General features: G+C 41.5%; 1 protein-coding gene across 1 annotated transcript in view; it reads left to right on the top strand.

The window, feature by feature from the left end:
- The window catches only part of lrpprc (leucine-rich pentatricopeptide repeat containing), a 49,998-nt gene extending 32,422 nt beyond the window's left edge, over positions 1 to 17,576 (top strand). Inside the window, exons 26-38 of the mRNA XM_084021995.1 lie at positions 1,461 to 1,529; positions 1,630 to 1,720; positions 2,270 to 2,412; positions 4,072 to 4,195; positions 4,639 to 4,765; positions 7,507 to 7,595; positions 7,664 to 7,868; positions 9,565 to 9,692; positions 9,814 to 9,929; positions 13,896 to 13,970; positions 14,069 to 14,153; positions 14,976 to 15,118; positions 17,283 to 17,576. Coding sequence (XP_083878121.1) covers positions 1,461 to 1,529; positions 1,630 to 1,720; positions 2,270 to 2,412; positions 4,072 to 4,195; positions 4,639 to 4,765; positions 7,507 to 7,595; positions 7,664 to 7,868; positions 9,565 to 9,692; positions 9,814 to 9,929; positions 13,896 to 13,970; positions 14,069 to 14,153; positions 14,976 to 15,118; positions 17,283 to 17,354 — 1,467 coding nt within the window. The 3' untranslated portion in view covers positions 17,355 to 17,576. The remainder of the gene's footprint in view (positions 1 to 1,460; positions 1,530 to 1,629; positions 1,721 to 2,269; positions 2,413 to 4,071; positions 4,196 to 4,638; positions 4,766 to 7,506; positions 7,596 to 7,663; positions 7,869 to 9,564; positions 9,693 to 9,813; positions 9,930 to 13,895; positions 13,971 to 14,068; positions 14,154 to 14,975; positions 15,119 to 17,282) is intronic.
- Positions 17,577 to 20,754: the final 3,178 nt, after the last annotated feature.

Here is a 20,754-nt window from a genome sequence, read left to right as displayed (position 1 = left end):
TCAAAGAGGCAAGCGGGGATTGAGCGCTGTTGATCCCCCGTTCAGATTAACGTCCTGGCAGATCTCTCTCTTTTTTCAGATTACCAGAAAGAGAGGGAGGGAGAGATTTCTCAATCCTAGTCTTATTCAGATTGTATCAAAGCCCCAAGAGACAGATGAAATCCTGATCACTGGTATTCCATGATAATAATCATCTAGTCACTCCACATATCAGGCTAAATCTCAGCTACACGAGCCTGCAGATCAATCTATGTCAGCCCTTATTTGACAGCCCTCAAACTCTGTCTGTCTGCATATCACTGGTGTCCTCACAGTTCTGCAAATCTCCCAAAATACATTACTATTCAGGACTTTGGGAACTTATAATCATTATATTTTAAATCTAAAGTCCTATTGTCTCGTCATATTTGGATTTTTTTTCAATATCGGTCATTTTCTGTTTTCTCCTTTGAGCGCTTGAGTTTGGGTGTAAACAAAGCATTGTTTACACTCAAATATGTATCGGCGAGAGATTTGCAAAACAACAAAAACAAATGTTTGGGAAACAATATTCCTATCATTCATGTAGGTCTGTTATTCATAGGTAGCTCTATTCCAATGTTGCCGTTTTGGGTCTTATATCAGTTGGACAGAAAATGTATTGACAATTTTAATAATCAATTAAAAGACTGTTCAATCCAAAGTGCCCAGCTGGTTGCTGGTTCAAGCCTTCCAAATATACAGTATGTCTGCTTTTTATATAATTGTTGTCATGACAGAAGCCATGGCAAAAGAGAGCAGACAAAATAACCAACGATTGAAAATGAAAATAAGCTGCACAGTAGCAGTTTTGCAGCACTGCTTTGATGCCACACGCCTGTATCAGACTCCTCTAAACACACTTAACTCTATGATGTTATCCATGCATTGCTGCTTTTATGTACGGTATGCTGTAAGCCCACTCAAGGCCACACAAACATTCATTTCACATCTCTTTTTACAGTTAAAGATGCTTTGAAAATACACCATAGAGACTGGCAAGAGCCTTGCCTTCAGATACATTGAATTTCTTTAAACCACCATAAATCCATCTGTATTGATTCTAAAATACAATTGGTGTACTTCAACTAGTAAAACTAATAATGCTTTTAATGCAGTCCGGGTTCATAAGGATCAATAGGCATTTACTCTACGGATAATGCATTACTGGTTACTTAGCTTGATTGCACTGTGATTTAGGTCTGATGCTTATAAATATTCCAGGCTGGATTTAACTGATGGTTCTGGTGTATCAGAACTTTGGCAGTCATTTCAATCCCTAATAATAAAATAATTGCTTGAGATCTGAACATGACACCCTCATGGGTCGTATACAGTTACACTCAGGAGATGTTCAGTGCAGCTGCAGTTGTTTATACCGTTACCCATCTACTCTCTGGATTCTTTCCTTACATATTCTCATCGGTTTTTCTTGATTGTAGACCCCTGGGCTGAGGGCACGACCTGGACGCCTGCACTGGTATGCAGAGAAATGCATTTCTTCTAACCAGGTAAACTCCCCCGCCAGCCCCCCGCCGCAAACATAAACAAACGCAGATTTATGCTGAACTACTCAAGGCCTTGTATATATCATTGTGTTTGGTTGTATAGTTGGAGGCCTTGGAGCAGATGGTGGACATGACAGCCAAGCTGTTTGAATGCGACAGAGATGACATGTACAGTTACGTCCTCCGTCTCTGCAGTAAGTCTCTTTCTCCTTTCATTTCTTTGTTTGCGTGTTCTTTCAGTGTGTGTGTGTGTGCGTGTGTGTGTGTGTGTGTTCGTGTGTGTGTGTGTGTGTGTGTGTGTGTGTTCGTGTGTTCGTGTGTGAGACAGAGACAGAATAGGATCAGTCAGAAGTAAAAGTACAAGACATGGTGTGATTGCTGCAGTGGCGAGCAGTTGTGATTGGAGTGTTAAAGCTGATTGTCAACCTATTACCCCCACTTCCCTGCACACACACACACACACACACACACACACACACACACACACACACACACACACACACACACCTTCTAGTTAGTGTGTTTCCTAAATTACAACATATTTGAGGGTCAGTCAGTTGATCAGATTAGTGCTTTGATTGCCTGCTCTCAGCATGGAGCGCTTTCAAATCACTCTCTGGTGCAGGCTGAGTGAAGAGCTACACGGACCAGCTATACTATATGGGCATGTGTATCATGGCCTTCATAACAGATTGCATAAGAACACACCTTGTAAATAATTCTTTGTGTCTTGTTGTTCCCAGAGGACACAAACAACTGGCAGAAAGCAGAGGCATTGTGGACGAAGATGCAGGAGGAGAACGTCATTCCCAGGGAGAGGACCCTGCGTATGCTGGCAGACGTCCTGAAAAATAACGGCCAGGGGGTGCCCTTCGAGGTGCCTGAGGTAAATACTCCGGCTTTATAATATGCACGTCCTAGTCACGCTCATCAGACAGATCTGTTATTCAGAAGAATAATTGCCGGGGGCCGGGTGAGCATAACAGATAAAGCTGAAAGCAAAAGCCAGGAGATTCCCAAGAGCTCAAAAAGGGCCTCAGGTCAAACATAACACATAAGCATGTTAAACACACATCACATTACATTCCTGTCCTTAGTAACTAATAGACTATTATACCATTTAATATTCATATTGATAAAAAAAATGGCAAATATTCTTTTACAGCTTCTCAAATAGGGAGATTTGCAGTCCTCTCTTTATTGTATGAAAAGCATTTTGTAGAACCTATAGACCATGTATAGGTTTTAAATGTTTTTATTTAGTTTTACTCTGTAGTACCTTGAGATTGTTTTGGCATTACAAATAAAATGTACTATTATTATTATGAATAGATTGTAGATTGCAGCACTACCTTGATATCAGAGGTGTCCTTGACAATGGAACGACGAGATACCACAGCTCATTTCAATGGGAAGTTATTGTGTTATAGCACTGCAGTCAAATCACGCATGCATCTCAAAATAAACGGCACAAAGAGGTGTTATAATAGATGAAAAATAAATGAAAGAAACATAAATAATGGAAAACTTCTCAAGAACTAAACGAATTAAATGTTTAAAATGAGTGCTTATTAGTATTCTAGTTAGTGTTGGTCTACTACTAACTGTACATTGTCCTGTATTGATATGGCACGGAACTGCATTACTGAAGCTGTTCTCCGTCATTTAAAATGAAATAATCTTATTCCCAATTAATTCCATACGGCGTAGATTAACTGGAGACCCAGCTGACCCCAACGTCTGATCATAGGAACTAACTCCAAAAAAAAAAACCCCTCTGGAAAAACCTTATCAACTGCTTGCTCCATACAGCCCTCCCTCCTCACCCCGCTCCCCATTAAGCCTCTGTTCATTACATGCAGAGCAAACAGGATTGATGCTCTGATCTGAAGTGTGGTCAATCAGACCGGCTGGCTGGTGAAAGGAATTACAGCCTGATCTGTCTGTAAATCTGTAATGCCAGACTAATTTAGCCAGCAGCTAAATGCCACCATATGGCTGCCGCTGGATTCATAGTCGCGTACGTGCCTCGACTGTATTCTGCCCTAAAAACACAACGAAGTGGACAGAATGTGAATGTTCATGGTTTTGGTTTAAATAAAATAATATGACTGTGTTCTGTTGCTGCATTTCTTCCCTCAGCTTTGGTTTGCATGTGAGTGTGCTCCAATAGCCCCGAGCATGATGAGACAGGAAGTGATTGCTGTTGCCTGGAGTGTTGAACTTGGTGACCCCTGGGGCTCTTGAGTTGACGGCCCCGCCTCGACACACACACTCACTCTTAACGCACACACGCTTTTCATTTTTGCCCCTGGGGTGCCAGACCTAATTTGCCCCTAGCCAATACAGCTTAACCCCCTCCCCTCGCTGCTACACGGGTGACTGAGCATCAGGGGACCCTGCCCTGCCTGTCCAGCACACACACACACACACACACACACACACACACACACACACACACACACACACACACACACACACACAGCTGCAATTTGATGGAAACATCAGACTTATCAGAGTTTTCTATTTTTTGTGTCATTTACAGAGCTGGTACCAACAAGCTGCCACCACACAAAAGGTCAAGACGGCACCGACTCCCCTCGCAGCCGAAAGTGGTACAGAATACCAGACCCGCCTGCTGGCCCTGTGTAAAAGGGGCAAGGCCAAAGGTAGGCGGCAGGAGGTCCTAGTGTTGATGTCCCATATGACATAGAGCTAAAGAGTGGTGAGGGGTGAGACATGGTAATTGATTGATCAGTCTCAGAAGGTATTTATAGTTCATTTATAGTGTATGCTTTCTCACCTTCACACACCCCACCAGAGTTGTTGGCTTGCCAGCTTTTTAAAGTTAAAGTAACCGTTGAACACATCCCCATCCGGTCCAGAGGTCGAAAAAGGTCAAGCTGTCCGAACATCTTACAAGCACCTCGGTTAAAATGTAAAATTCCATATCAATTTTACAGAACTAAATGAAGATGTTAACATTGTACTTCACAGCTGGAGCCGTCTTTGTGAAAGCAGATTGCTCCATTAATCCAATAATGTGAAGATTCTCTCAAATTCGGCTTTTCTTGATCACGTCTAACCATATTTTTTTTTCTTTCGCTGTTAGAAGCTCACAAGATGCTTCAGGATGTCGACAAAAAGGGTGCGGCTTTAGGCCCCGCCCTTTACGATCACCTGATCCGTGCCCTGTTGGCCGAGGGGTCCATTGAGGATGCCATGGCAGTCAAGGACATGTAAGTGCTGTAACGCCTCATTCTGCACCAACAAATAACACGTTTTGATAAAGCCTTACAAAACAATACAGTTTATTTCAAGTTAAACTGTAATACGAGGCATAAACAGTTTATGTAAATATGTTTAAAACCATTTTAACTCAGGGTATTAGGTTTGGCTCCCTGGGAAAAAAATCATCAAATCATCAAATTTATGATGAGCCGTCTGTAGCCGCCATTTTTTTTTTTTTTTTTTTTTTTTTTCAAATAATTTAGAGAAGTTGAATACCAAGGACCTTTTTCATTGTCTTTTGTTAGTTCAAATCATCACAAATCAAAATGGTTAAATTATGAGTGTTGTGAAGTATTTACCCATAAGGCACAGCAGCGGATCTTGTTCTAAAGGTACCAAATTCAACTTGTTGTGTAGTTAATGTTCTGCCACTTTCCCCATCTCCTCAATCAGTGGCACCGGGTCACCTCAGGCTAAAACTCCACCTCTATAAACACCGGGGTTATAAACCGATTGTGTGTGAACACAATCAGCCCTGCTGGATATGAACACTGGTTCTCTCTAAACCCCAATATACACACACACACACACACATGCACGCTCGGGTGTACAGATTAATTGAGCTTTTCTGGGAAACTGGTGACATCGCACAAAAAACCTCAATCTTCGCTCAATTAGTAAAGTATCATGTGTTGTTGTGTTACGGGCCCATATCGGGGCCCGAGCCTAGAGACAAATGGACGGACAGACAGAGGTATTAGAGATCTGAGCTTAACGCAGTGCTGATCCTCTCTGCTTGTCTTTTTATCTAATCTCCTCCTTTTTCTTTATCTCCTTTTCTCCCTTTCTTTATATCACTTTCTCGCTGCAGAGGAAATGCACTGAAGCAATTTATTTAAAAAAAATAAAAATAATATAATGACATGATACGCTGAAAGAAGAGACGCAATCACTAATTTGTAAAAACATCCATTTCACTATCAGGCTCTTCCCTGTTTTTGGCTCTCTAGATGGTTCACTCTTTTATGTTATGAGAAATAATCATATCAATTTTAGACCCGTGTCTCAACAAGCGTGATGCAATAGAAGTGATAACCCGTCTTCAGTCGCTGTTTGAATTGGTTTATGGCATCCCTGCTTGGATAAAAGCTTTGTTTATCTGCACTCTAAATGAGGAGTGAAATGAGCTGAGAGGAGAGTCGGGGAAAGATGGAAATGAGGAGGAAAGGAAGGAGATAAACGGGAAAGGAGGAGCGAAGGAGGCGAGGAGGGCAAGATTTAATCACGAACGAGGTTAATGAAGATTCTATAGGCATTATTATTATATGTGTGTGTGTGTGTGTGTGTGTGTGTTTTGGGGGTAATCTGTACAGAATTGAGCAGCGGGGTGCTTATGGTGAGATTAAGGGATTGGGAGAGAGTGATGATGATGATGAGAGAGAGGGGAAAGGGTGGATGTTGGATTCATTGGCTGAAGCACAATAGCCCTTGAAGGAGAAGGCAAGTGAGAGGGTGTGTGGGGGGGAAAGGTGAGCGAGAGACGGCCTCTGGAGATTTCCTCCCACCCGATAAGAATAATACTGACCCCACTCCCCACTGCTTGGTCTCCACGGCAATCCGCCGGCGACCCTGTTCCCGCTCCAATCTCCGCCGTGACCCTGTCACAGCAGCTGCCTTATGCCGCTTGGCCTGGTGTCGCCGAGGCGATAAGGATTGCTGGCCTGATGCTCAATTGAGCGGAAGGATTAATCTGGTTGCAGGGCTATAATAAGGCTTTTTTTTTTTTAAAGACGAGAGGCAAGCTTGATTGAGGTTTTAGTGGCAAAGAAATGAAAAGGAGGAGGGCTGAAAAGGACGGCAAATAGAAGGAGCGAGAATCGCGAGGAAGATGGGCTCCTGGAGGCCTCGAACCTGTAGCATTCAGCCCGTTCTGGTGTCACCCTCCCGCATAAAACCACACACAGATATGCAAACAAACATGTGCAGCAGCTCAGAAGGAAGTAATCAACTGTTTCTTGTCCATATTATTTTCTGGGTTAGGCTCAGACTCACTGTCGATCACATTCGTTCCCTTTTCTTTGTCCGTCTTCAGACTGTCCTCTGCTGTGAAGCACAGTATCAACTCTAAAGTTAGAGATACTGGACGTTCTATTAGCTGTGTACAGTCTGTCCTATTAAGAAGTTTCACCCAACACAGATGTGGACTTTTTACGTCACACCATGGTCCTCTCCTACATGGGATTACATGATCGCACACAATCAAATATGAAAGTCTGCAGCTTTGCATGCTTCCATGCTGGCGAGGATTATGTTGACATGATGAGGTATAATAACGTTTGTCATGTTCACCATCTTAGTGGGGTGCTTTCGCATTCTAACATTTGTCAATTGGCACTAATCACAAAGTAGAGCTGAGGTTGATGTAGGGAGCAAACTCTTTTATCCCAATATAGGTACTTGATGAAAAAGTATTTTTTCATTTAATTGCAAAATATTCACATTTATGAAAAATTTGGTATACACCTGGCATGACCAGATTTCACAGTAAATGTCTTAATTTTACACCCCAGTCAGGATAATCATATACTATACCGTCTTTGTTTTTTTGTTGTTTTGGGAGCACAACCTGAAGAACAGTTAAAGCGTCAGAAGAAAGTTAAAAAAAGAAAGTTATTCTCAACAGATCGAATCAAATTAGAAGTGCATAGTTCAAAGGTGATACTGTAATGGAGACGTGTCTCTCTCTCAGGGCTGCGGCTCGTTTGCCAGGCTTCCAGCTGAGTGACATCGCCAACAGTCTGCTCATCATCACACACAGCAAGAAGGGCCAGGCCAAAGGTAAGAAACACACACACACACACGGCTCATTCCATACACACACACTCACCTCTGGCACTCCTCCACAGATGCTCTGGAGAAAATGAAGTCCATGCTGCAGGTGGACCACGTGCCCTCGCAGCTCGCCATCACCAGACTGGTTCAGGGCCTGGGTAACCAAGGCGACGTGGCGGGGATCCAGGAAGTTGAGTCACTGATGAAGGGCCTCGGCACGAACCTCAACTTGTCCAGCATGGTGTTTGTCAACAACACAGCCCTCGCACACATAAAGAAGTAAGCACGCTCCACATATTCATTAATGGATGACTAGTTTTCAGCGTAAGAGGCACTTAAAGCAGTCGTTTCTAACCGTGGAGATTCTCTAGTTTCTCTACAAGTGAAAACTTGGCCTGCAGAGTAATTTGAAAGACCCTATATTCACCGAAAAGTCTACACAAAGGGGTTTTAAGTCATTATTTTGATCATGTGTGAGTCACATTCAGACTTTTCTGATATTTGCCTAAATCTTTTGAGAACGTAGCCATCATATCACCTTTATCTCACCAACCACATACAGTCAACTGAACTGTAGATGGACACGGCAGCATGTTGCATAAGCAAAACATTGTAGTTTCAATTTATGAAGCAATTTACAATCCAGCGTGAAGTCATGTACTGTTGTGAAAAACTCTGTTGGCATTACTGAGCAGCACGCTGAGATAAACAATTTAATGCAATACCAGCATCAGTGTGTGACAAGTCCCATGTTGACACGCTCTTAAAGTAAAAGCTCACAGGGCGAGCGGGGCGTCAAGTACAAATAGGAAGCGCAGGCGTAATAGGATTATTCTTCGTCTCCTTTTAATGTCATGAAAACGCCCATCCTCCACTTCTGCTTTGTCGCTTCTCAAACAACCGAGAACAAATATATAAAACGCGCCGTGCATCAAACTTTCATTGTGCTACTTGCCGCATTAGCGCTGTTCCCCCGGCTCTGGCGGCGCCGTCGCCGTTGCCATCTCGGAGGGACAGCAGGAAGTGAAGAATAGCAAGACAGTCTCACGCCCGATTGGCCATCGCCGCGCAGGCCTGTCAGCTTGAACCCTGACCTCTGGGAGCTGCGCTCTGAGCGGCTCTGACACGTGCGTCCCCGCTGTATCTGAGTCAAGCTGACTGGTTAAGAGCCGGGGCGGAAAAGCAAGCGAGCCCGGAAAGCGGAGCGGCACATTTAGAGGGGCCCCCTGCTGAATTATTCAGACGGTCCCAGTCGCAACAATCAACGTAGATATGTTCCCCCCACCTCTGGTTGCTCTCGCATATACAAACACGGAGACGCGCACACACACCCTGTATGTTAAATATTCATTACGACTGCTGACGGTGGAGAGCGAGCGCAAAGTGTTAGGAGCGAGGTCGGGTTGCCAGATTGAGTTGTTTTAGATTTGTAGCGCTTTGTTTGGTTGTGGCAACCTCAGCAGAAAAAAAACATTTCATCAGTGGAAGAAAGAGTCGGTCTGCACTCAGTGGAAGTGATAAAATGAAACCAATATAATATTAATAGGGAATTACTGAGATTTCAAAGTCTGACAACAGCCGGCGGGATCGTTTTATTTATTCTTTAATGGCCACTTCCTCATAATATATTGTATGCACATGTTCCTCCCCCAAGGACACTTTGAGAGATGAATCGTGATTGGCTGATTACTGGTGTATTGTTTTTCTTAAAAAATGACGGCCATATGAGACGTTGTTGTATGTGACAATTTACATCCCATAGGCATTCATAAATTATTATTAATAATATTATTATTATTATATGTAACGCAGTCTTTCCCAAACCTAAACCACAAAAATGTAGTCATTGACTATATTTCATTCTTAATCTTAATCTCTTTTATCTGTTTGAAGAATACACATGTACAGGTGTAGCTTTGATCTACTCAAACCTAACTAAACCTAAATCTCTCCCTTCCCCTCTCCTCTCCTTCAGTGGCGACCTGGAGTCAGCAGTGGAGGGGTTGGAGGCCATCTTCACCAGTCCAGACAGCAAAAGCCCCAGCATGTCCTTCGTCTTCAGGAAGATCCTGGAAGAGGACAATGACAAAGCCTTAGACAAGTGTAAGACAATGCATACATGTATATATAAATACACATTATAAAACCACTAGAATAATGCAATCCAGACCTAAACACATCATGACATCATTGATGGAGGTGTACTTGACATGCTGTGTTGCAGTGAGTGCTATGGCAGAGCGGCTTGCCAACCACTTTGCCTGCTACAGACCAGCCTCAGACCTCTTCCTCCAGCTACTGGACATGGACAAAGTGGAGGACGCCAAGTTCATGCTGGCTGTGAGTACCTGTGTGTGTGTGTGTGTGTGTGTGTGTGTGTGTGTGTGTGTGTGTGTGTGTGTGTGTGTGTGTGTGTGTGTGTGTGTGTGTGTGTGTGTGTGTGAGTACGTGTGTGTGAGTACGTGTGTGTGAGTACGTGTGTGTGAGTACGTGTGTGTGTGTGTGTGTGTGAGAACTTTATTTCAATGATCATTTGGTTGTGGTCGCATCCACTTATATAAATGCTGGAGAGAAATTGACCAGCGTTCATGCAAATGGGTAACGTTACATAACGTGCTGCTCTCTTCTGCATCACTATTTAAAGATGAAGTGGAATCCGTGTTTTTCACGTGGTTTCAGACTGTTTCTTATCACGCTTGCATGTATTACTCTCATTTTGTCTTTGTGTAAAGACCAGAGGAGATAAGAGTTGGCTCTGAATGAATGATTCAAATGGCCAAGTGCTGGTTCTACTCTTCATTATTTAGGTTCGATCTGCGCACCATGAGGAAGGCTCTCTAAAAAACAACATTTTTTTACTTTTTGTGACCACTTGAAATACATTTTAAATCATCTGGAGCATTTTTTACCAACTCTTGAGTGTCTCACTCTTGACTACATTTTAAATGATTACATTAAAGTAATTAAAATCTGCAAAAAAAAAAAAAACCCACCCAAATTAACGAGGGAGCTGGTGATGCCTTCATCCAGTTGTCAGACCCGAGTGATGATGGAGGCGTTGGGTTATTCATCCAGCCTCACATGTATGGCATGAAGTGCTTCCCCACGCTCTACCAATGAGCCTGGTGGTCTGAAATTGGCCTCCTACCGCTTCACTTATTTAACACAGTTCATATCGTACAGCTCAATGACTTTAGATTGAGCCGGGGGACATGAATATGTACAAGCTAGATGGATGAGAGACGAGAGGAGGGACGGGGAGGAGCAAACGAGACCAAGCAACTCAGAGAAAGACACAAAAATGAAGACGAAGACACTACTCTCTCTCTCTCTCTGTCCCTCTCTCCCTCTCTCTCTCTGCGATTAGTTCACTCGCACTTGCTAAGTGATCACCTCTCAGTCATCCGGTTGCATGTGAGAGCGCACGCTAATGAACAGATACGTTACTTACCGCCCTCACTTACTGCGCTTCATCACTTTTTAAATGTGAACGAAAGGAATCTGTTTTTCATGTTACGTGATCTTGTCACACAATGTTTGCTGCTCTCATTTCCAGCCTGATATACATTTGTTTTGTGCTTTTGGCATATTCAATTGATATAAATATTCTTATAAAACATAATTTTGCTGCAGAAATATGTCTAAATGAAACCCTTAGGACTAGCAGAGGAGGGGACTACTGACAGAACTAAATCTGAGTTAATATATTGAATATCCAACCAAAAGTCAGTAAATTTACATCATTATATATGTTTGAAATATTACAGTAAAATGTAACAGCTAGTGTGTTTCCAAATTGTAGTTATTTGAGTCAGAGACGAGTGTAGAAAGTTGAGTTAAAGGCCCGGCTTCGTCTTTTTATCTTACATTTATCAAGTAGGTCAGTTAGGTTCCTGAATCGGACCCACAGAGAGGAAACCGGAAGACACAGAGAAATAAAAACTCTGTGGACTCGCTCCGACAGCGACATGTGACATGCTCCTCATTCTTCCTGTACATCTTCACTGATTATCCATCTCAATCTTTAAACAGGGATGTCTGACTAGCATGCATGTTAATGAACAGATACATTACTTACTACTCTCATCTTCATTACTATTTAAAGGCAAACTATGGATTACATGATTTCAAAGCTATAATATGCTTCTTGCTTGATATGCATCTCGGCTCGTTTTTTTTTCTTTTCGCCTTTCTATGAGATGGAAGACTAAGATAGAAGAACAATTTTTAAAATGTCTGGTATCAGGTTTGATTTCAGAAGATCACTTGGTCAGAAGGAGAGAGATTGTAAAGTGGGATGTTGTTTTTTAGCTTTTTAAATGGAAGCCTGTTCTGTAGAAGAAGGTTCCTTATTGTATGTCCACTTTACAGAGCAATTCAGATGCGCTTCATTACACTTACATCCATAAAATATAACATTTTATATAAATAATCTAGTAAATAATCACTTAAAAATGGGTAAATCCGATTGCTGTTGAATCTTTCTTGGTATGAAGATGATCTTTAATCAGGAATAATGAGCAGTGTTGCTCTGGCAAAAGAACATATGCCAATAGTTGTAAGTGCAATGCACTTGAAACATGAGAAACCATGCTGAACATTTAAATACTCGTGCAAAACATGTGTAACAAGAAAGAACAAAACTCCAGGAACAAAAGCTCACTGCGGATCCTCCTCTAAAGTGTGTTCTCCCGTTTGTCTTGTGTGAAGTTTGTAAGTTCAGACTCGGCTGGCGTGACCCAGGCTAAACCGGTGTGCTTCTTTTCCACCTCATCATGGCCTGTTTTCATCTTTCTGAATCCCCCTCTCGAAGCTGCTCTTCCAGTGTCACTGGAGGTTTGCATCCTGACTCCTCCATCCCCACCATAAGTGAAGCAGGACCAAAAACTCTGAAAAGCTTTTAAGTAGGCGAGCGGACAATAATGATGACAAGAGAGGAGGAGGTGGGGCTGGCGGGGAGCGAGAGGGATGAAGTTCGTCATTAAGAAGTGAAACGGTGACGGAGTGAGGCGGTGTGCGTTTGGAGCGGCAGAGGAGACATTTCCCTGGGCGTCTGGTGCTTTTAGGCGGTATGTGTGAGGAGCAGGGGAGACGGGAGACCCAGACGGTTGTGGCGTCACCTTTGGGAGTGGTCGGTGTAGCGAAGGGGGGGGGGGGGGGAGAGAGAGGGGAGAGTGAGCGAGAGCACGGAGCAAAGTTGAGCGAAGTGCCATAGTGTTGGTCTAATTGCCTGATTGTACTCGAAGCCATTCTGCCGCTTGGTGACTCCGAAAGAAGGCAGATTGCTGTGTGTGCGTGTGTGTCTGTGTGTGTGTGTGTGTGTGTATGTGTGCGTGCGTGTGTGTGTGTGTGTGTGTGTGTGTGTGTGTGTGTGTGTGCCTGCATGTGTGTGTCCTGTTAAAAGCCACTCGCCTTAAATTCTGTAAGAGGTGCAGAAGGAGTGAAACACGTTAGTTTACGACTGGCTAGTAATCGGACCTCATTGCTGCTCAGCCAGGAGAATACATTCACTCCCTCAGAGCACAGCAACGTTAATGCATCTCCTACACACACACACACACACACACACACACGCACACACGCACACACACACACAACTAAATTGTATGTATGCTTGCGTGACATACAATTTATGCTTCATCATAGGCAGTCATGCACAGGTTAAATGTTCAGAAGTCCGTCTGATTTTCTTCATAATTCCTACATTTTGTTTAAAATTGTATATTTATTGTTTTGGTCTCGTGCACTGAAATTACTCATTACATTTGTACGGGGACATAATCTGCTGTAAAAGCGGCCATTACGCTTCCAATCCTGTCAAAACGGCTCGTTGCTGATGGGAAATAATGCATAGCGATTATTAACACTTTCGACTGTTTGTTGTTTCTTCATGCTGATATACTGGGCCATATTCACTCATTACAGGTGTAAAAAAGTACTGGATACGTCAAGTCAATTTTATTTATATTGCCAAATATCACAAATCTCACATTTGCCTGACAGTCAGACATGCAATTGAATGTATTATTTTATTATTATGCGTAATACAATAAATAAAATAATAAATAAAAATATACTGAGGATAACTCTGCACAGAAGTATACATTTGGAATTCATAAAGGAACAAGGAGTTATTAAATCGATAATAAACCGTTTGCCTGAGTGTGTGTGGGTGTTATATATGAATGAGTGTGTGTGTTTATGTACTCTCCATATTTAAAGAGCACAGGTTGAAGTGTCTTCTAGAAGACTTCCCTCCCTTGTGTTGTATCATGCATTTATTTTGTCCCTCTTGTCTTGCTGTAGCGCTGTAATGCCCTGGCTGAACAGAAGGACGTGCTGGTGTCCTACTTGGCTCAGAAGGCTCAGAGTCCTGGACAGGTAAAAACCCAATTAAAGAATAATTTGTCTACTTTTCCCCGTGAATCCTGCTACTAATAATAACAGTGTGCTGTCCAACATTGTCTTTGTGTGCGCAGGTGGGCAAAATCCAGGCCCTGCTGAGCCTGATCCCAGACTTCACAGAGAAGGAGGTGCTGTACCCGTACCTGATGAAATGTCACGGTGAGACACACACACTAGCGGCGAGGCAGGCAGACGCATTAACAATGCATCAGGTCAAAGAGTGTGTACATTTATGGGTAGAAGAACACATGTCCTCTAATGAGTTAGCTGCCATGGCTAGCCTAGCGTGCTAATCGCAACACAGTCCACCACTCGCCTTTTTCCCCCCCTTTCTGCATTTATTCTCTCTCTTTTTCTATCACTTCTTGGCCTCCACCTTTTTAACTCCTGTCTGTCTTTGCTTGTCCCCCATCATTTCTCCTTTTCACCCTCCCGTCTCCCCTCTTTTGTACCTCTTCACACCGGAGATGAGCAGACATGACTTTAATTAGCATCAGCTAGCTGGTCGGACACAATTAGCAATGCTCTGCTCGCCCTTCTGTTCTCTAATCCGTCTCTCTACTTTTTTTCTCTTTGAGGTTTTTTTTTTTTATTTTCTCTTGTCTTTTTTACTTGCTCTTTTCTTTTTTAATAGTGACCCTTCTTTCCACGTTTGCTTCTTGCCTCTGATACACACAACCACAGGCAATCATGCGGTTTCAGATTGGGAGAACATTAGTTTGATCATAAATCAGTCAATTTAGGTCATCTTTAAACCTTATATTATACTGCTACATGCATTAAGGATGGATTCACTCAAGGACACTTTGACTTGAGGCCAACGTGTCACCCACTCTACCCACTGAACCAAAGCCACAAATTGTCTAAAATATTTTTTTCTGCCCGCTGACGTTTTACTGGTCTTCCAAAGCAGTGAAACTCAAATTTAGGACAGCATTTTTAATTCCTTTACTTTTTCTCCCCCCCCCTCTTGTCTGGCAGCTCTGGATAAGGACTTATCATCAGCCAAGACTTTGCATGAGCAGATCAAGAAGGAGGGAGCAGTCATAGATGAGCTGTCACTCAAACGGCTCGCCGTCCTTTACCGCGATGCAGGAGAGACGGTGCCCTTCACTGAGCCCCCTGTGAGTCTCACAAACACACACACATCAGTTTCAAATTTGATTTCATCCGGCCGATGTTGAACAGAATGTATTTGTACGTGATGTTCTTGGGAAATGTGAATTATTCAAACTGCTACGTATGACATGTAGTGATTATTGTCACAAGGAAATTGACACAAAAAGATTAATCAGAGAACTTTCTCTCCATATATCTCAATAAATACTTTTGATGTTCCCTCGAGCACTTATATGCTGTATAGTGCTACATATTGGCCAACTAATGATTCATGTTTACCAGATTATGATGCCTAGCTAGCCTACAGTGGGTAAATGAAAACAGTTTTATGAAAACAACAATTATTTTGGACTCAAACAGGCTTTTGGAGAGCAGAAGGAGTTGACTCTCTCTCCATGTCGCATTGCTTGCAGCTCTACAGAATAGTGTGGAAGGCCGATGCGGTTGAAATTTTTTGTTTTTGTTTTTAGCGTTGATTCAATTAGTTTCCCAATACCCATTAGTGATTTGGTCTGCAAAATGCCAGAAAACCAATCAATAAACCTAAAAGCTAATTGTCGCAGCTCTAGTTTAAATCAATATTATACTACTCTGATATGTCCAGTATTAAATGGTACAATATGGCAAAACAATGATGTTCAGTGCTGTAAGCTGTGTGCTTAAACAAAGGCTTAAACCTCATCTGATAAAAATGTTGTGATATCACTGCAAGTCGAAAAGTAATAATCAGTCATCTCCCAACCCACGTTACACTTCCACGCAGTGGATTACAAGTCCACACACTCATGCATCCATATTGATACAATCATGGAGACATGAACAACATATTATGAACAGATCAGTGTACAAACACAAACCGTTGCCCACATCGCAGCGTCCAAACTGGTGCTGGCAGTTGTCCGGCTGGCGTCCTAATGCGTGCCATTGTGTGTGCGCTTTGGTGTGCGTGTGTGCCATAGTAATGTGACAGAGGATAGTTCAGTATACACAGGGTGTGTGTGTGTGTGTGTGTGTGTGTGTGTGTGTGTGTGTGTGTGTGTGTGTGTGTGTGTGTGTGTGTGTGTGTGTGTGTGTGTGTGTGTGTGTGTGTGTGTGTGTGTGTGTGTGTCGGGGGGGTCAGAGTACATAAATTGTGTAAGCGAGATGGTGTCACTGCAATAGCTGCCCTCTGTTTCTAGTGGTTTTTTTATTTATTTTAGAATTTCAGCACATTGCACATTTTGTAACTTGATGTAACTCTATTTTTGGCAGAAGACACACACACACACACACACACACACACACACACACACACCGCTTTCTCAGCCCCTGCACTTTAATGCGCCGTACCCTTGAGGCAGGTGTAGAACGAAGCCCACCTCTTACTCTCCCATCACTCACCTGCAGTGCAAAGATAGAATGAGAGGGATGAAGGCAGAGACGCTGCTGCATTATTCACTAGATGTCAGGTTAGTTAAGTGATTGCTGGGGGTTTTTTTGTGAGCGAAGGAAAGCCAGAAGAGTTGCAAGGAGAGGGAAAGGTGAACAGTCATGGTGTTCAGAAGTTTCTACAAAGACGACTCGGACAGAAACCCACTTGTCCTCGTTGTTCTCCCTCCTCTCCATCTATATAGAGGTTGCTGCACCATGACAACGGCAGCGTTCTACAAACACATTTGTTCTTATGTGGTACGCAAGAGGGATTAAGAGAATGTCACAATCAGCAATTTTGTTGAGATTCTTATTTATTTTTTAAATCATGTTATGTCATAAAAAGTCAGATTGGTTTGTCATTAAGGTCAAAGTAAAATCAGCATACGACAAAAAAAGTCATGGTATCACAAAACAGGTGTGCTGTATGCCATTAAGCCATAGTATGTCCTAAAAGTAATACTGTAGTATGCCATTAAAAAAGTTGTAGTAGGTGGGATGTCACAGAATATTAGAATAGTATGTCAAAGCCGTAGTATGTCTCACTCTCACACACACACACACACACACACACACACACACACACACACACACACACACACACATACACACACACACACACACACACACACACACACACACACACACACACACACACACACACACAGACCTTCTAGCTTCACTATATGGCTGTTGAGCATGTATTGCTGTTTGTTTGTTTTTTAGTTGATGCTAAATCTTCTTTCTTCCTCTTTCCAGGAGTCCTTTAAGTTTTATGCAGACAAGCTGAAAGAGAGAGCAGCCAAAGCCCAGACAAGACGTGAGGCCTAAAGATTCTTCCTCCTCTCCCGTCCTTCATCCAAATCCAAATGTTTTTGTCTGTCTCTTTCTTTTTTATATTAGTTGTCTGAGCTGAAATGTTAAATATTGTGTTATAACTGTTAGATGTTATGCTCTGTCCACTATGCGGTTGATGATGATGTTAAAATGATGATGATGATGATGATGATGTTGAGAATGTACAGAAGTATTTATGCTAATAAACATTCTGAGCCTGAAACTTTGTGTTGTATTTAGTGCGCACACGTTATTGTGTCATAAAACAGTCATCATATCATATGTCCAAAAGATGTTATTGTATATTATTTCATGAGAGGTCATAGTATAGGAAGTCATAGAAAGAGTAGTAGTCATAGTATTGTATGTCATAAAAAGTCAAAGAGGCATATGTCATGATGAATCAAAAAGTCAAAGTATATCAAAAAGACTGAAGAATTAATAACTATTAAATAAAAAGTCATAGTATAATATGTCATAAAAGGGCAAAGTGTAGTATGTCTTAAAAAGTCATTAAAAGTTATAGTATGTCATAAAGTTATTGTATTTCCTAAAAAAAAGTATATTATGTCATAAAAAATTATAGCATAATGTCGTAAAAAAGTAATGGTATAATATGTGGTAAAAAGTATTAGTATGTCATAGAAAAGTAAAATTATAGTATGGCATAAAAAATCTAAGTAAAGTATGTCATTAAAAAGTCAAAGTATTGTATATAATAAAAATAGTCATAAAATGTCAAAGTATAGTATGTCATAAAAAGAAGTCAGTAAAATTCTACATTAAAAAGTCATAAAACACACATCGTATAGTGTGTCATAAAATAGTCATAAAAAGTCATCATATAGGATGTCATAAAAAACTCAAAGTATGTCATAAAAAGTCAGTATAGTATGTAATAGAAAAATGAGAAGTCATAGTAAAATTAGACATTAAAAAGTCATGTCATAAAAAGTTATAGTATGTCATGAAAAAATAAAAGTATAGAATTGCATAGTTAATGTCTAAAAAGTCGAAGTATAATGTCTCATAAAAAGTCATAGTATTTCATAAAAAAAGTATAGAATTGTATTGTTAAAAGTCATAGTATTTCATAAAAAAAAGTATTGCATGGTTAAAAGTCATAGTCATAAAAAGTCACAGTATAATGTCTCATAAAAAGACAGTATTTCATTGCATATGCTCGTTTTCTCTAATTCTATTGTGAACACAGCCATTTAGCAGCATTAATGACTACATTAATAAGCAAACGTGCCATGTGAGAAGGCAGTGTAATCTCCCACCTCCTCCCTCCCAATAAAACACCCACCACAACACTTTGTCTGGATCAAAACAGCGATTAATTAGCCAGAAATAGAGGCACAGAGTGAAAGTGTGCGTTTGGGGAGTTTGCTACAAATCCCTAATTTGTGTATTAATGGGGATTTAAGATGAAACGAGACAACCCGGTTTGAGAGTAGAGACCATTTAGACAGACCCGGGGGGACTCCACTGCTTACCTTTGGAAAAAGGCGAGATGGAAACACACACACACACACACACACACACACACACACACACACACACACACACACACACACACACACACACACAGTCTCTCTATATGGCAGGCTTGCATTCATTGGCGTTTGCGTTTTATATGTATTTATATTTGATACTAAAGCTTCTTTCTCTCTGTTCACTGGCTCCCTTCAGTTGTATGCAGACAAGCTGAAAGAGAGATGAGTAAATCCCAGACAGCTGAGGAAGATTCTCCCTCCTTTCATCAATGAAATGTTGAATGTGACGCCCCTCCGCTGTGCTATTGACAATATTGATGATGATTATGTTGAGAGTCTACAGAACTATTGATATGATAAATCACATTCTGAGCCTGAGTCTTTGTGTGGTTTAAAAGGTATTTAGTCATACAATTAACCTTTTTTAGGGCAGCAGGTAAGCATAAGTGGAGCTAATTACATTAACAATGGTTCAGCTCCATTGAGGCGTCCCAATGAGTCTTTAGGCACAATGCCAGAACACTAGAATCTATGCCTTCAGCATGAAAAAGGCAGTTTACAAGTTAAAGCTAAAACAGTCATCCAGTACACAGAATGGAGCCTTTCTGATGCATAATGAGTATGTTAACATTTGATACGTGAAGTACATTTTAATAACAATACTTATGTTCTTTTATGCAAGTTTTAAATGTATATTTTGATATTGGCACTTTTATTTGAAGCATCTGAATCATTTTCCACCTTTTACTTGTGCATTCTGTTGTGGAAGAATAGTCCAAATTAAAAATATGCAGAAAGAAAAGAAAAAAATGTTTTTTTTTCATATGTATTTACCTTGCATACCTTTTTATGCTCCCTCTCTCGCATGAACACAGAATTTGTGCGTTATATGTTTGTGTGATGCAAAAGATTATTGACCTCGATTTGATTAAGCAATGATTTTTATGAAAGAAATCCCTTCCGTCCCCTGACATGCATCTGCAGCGCTCTTTCACGTGGCTTTGAACCCTTTATGGTTTCCAATCCCAGCCTCGGATTCTCCTGTTTCATGTAAAGCAAGCTGCACTCGACCCCCCAACTGAGGCAGGCCCTTAGATAACACACACTGGTGGTTACCTCGAGAAGATTGTGCACTATGCATGACAGAGGGTCGGCCCTGGCAATGGAGTTTATTTGGGATACAAATGCTCCTTTTGCAACGTTGCCTGTGTTAATAAAAATGCATACACTTGAAACAGATGGGTACAATTCTGGGACCTTGTATGAAGACAAAAATAAACACGCTCAAGTGGAGCAATTTGATTTAATACTTTCATAATTGGGATGCAAACCACGTCGGTACAATATTTATCAGGCTTTTCCACCAGTAGAAAAAACACACAGCTTACGTAATCTTCAATCTATGAGGACACAAGCAAGTGTGACTTACTAAATCTCTGCTGGGCTTTTTTTCCAGTGCTCTCTATACTGGCACACACATTGTTAAGCTTAATAACCTTACATATACAAAAAAGATAAAGCTGTAAGGGGGGGGGGGGGGGGGGGGAGAGATTGAAAATGGAACAAGCAAAAGCTGCAGATGGATATCTGCCAATGTGGTGCTCTAATCATTTGCCAAGACGGAGAAGCGAGGGAGAAGAAAACAAATTCTATGGTTTTACCTTTGATGATAGTGCAGCACTCTGCTGCCATCCAGCAGCAGACAGCAGTACTGCAACAAGTGCAACTCCAAAGTCTAATAATTATTCCCATATTTAAATTGTAAACGTTGATATGTGGAGATTATTTTGACTAGTCAAAGATGAGAGGAATGGCTTCACATTGAGGAAGTGTTTGATACATCAACAAAGGTGACTTTAAATGCTCTTCTGAGGTGCCGGAGGGGTTATTTCAAG

The sequence above is a fragment of the Eutrigla gurnardus genome (assembly GCF_963514095.1).
Source record: "Eutrigla gurnardus genome assembly, chromosome: 11".
In the NCBI taxonomy this organism is placed as follows: domain Eukaryota; kingdom Metazoa; phylum Chordata; class Actinopteri; order Perciformes; family Triglidae; genus Eutrigla; species Eutrigla gurnardus.
The sequence above is the reverse complement of the archived record's forward strand: the minus strand, read 5'-3'. Positions and strand labels throughout refer to the sequence as shown.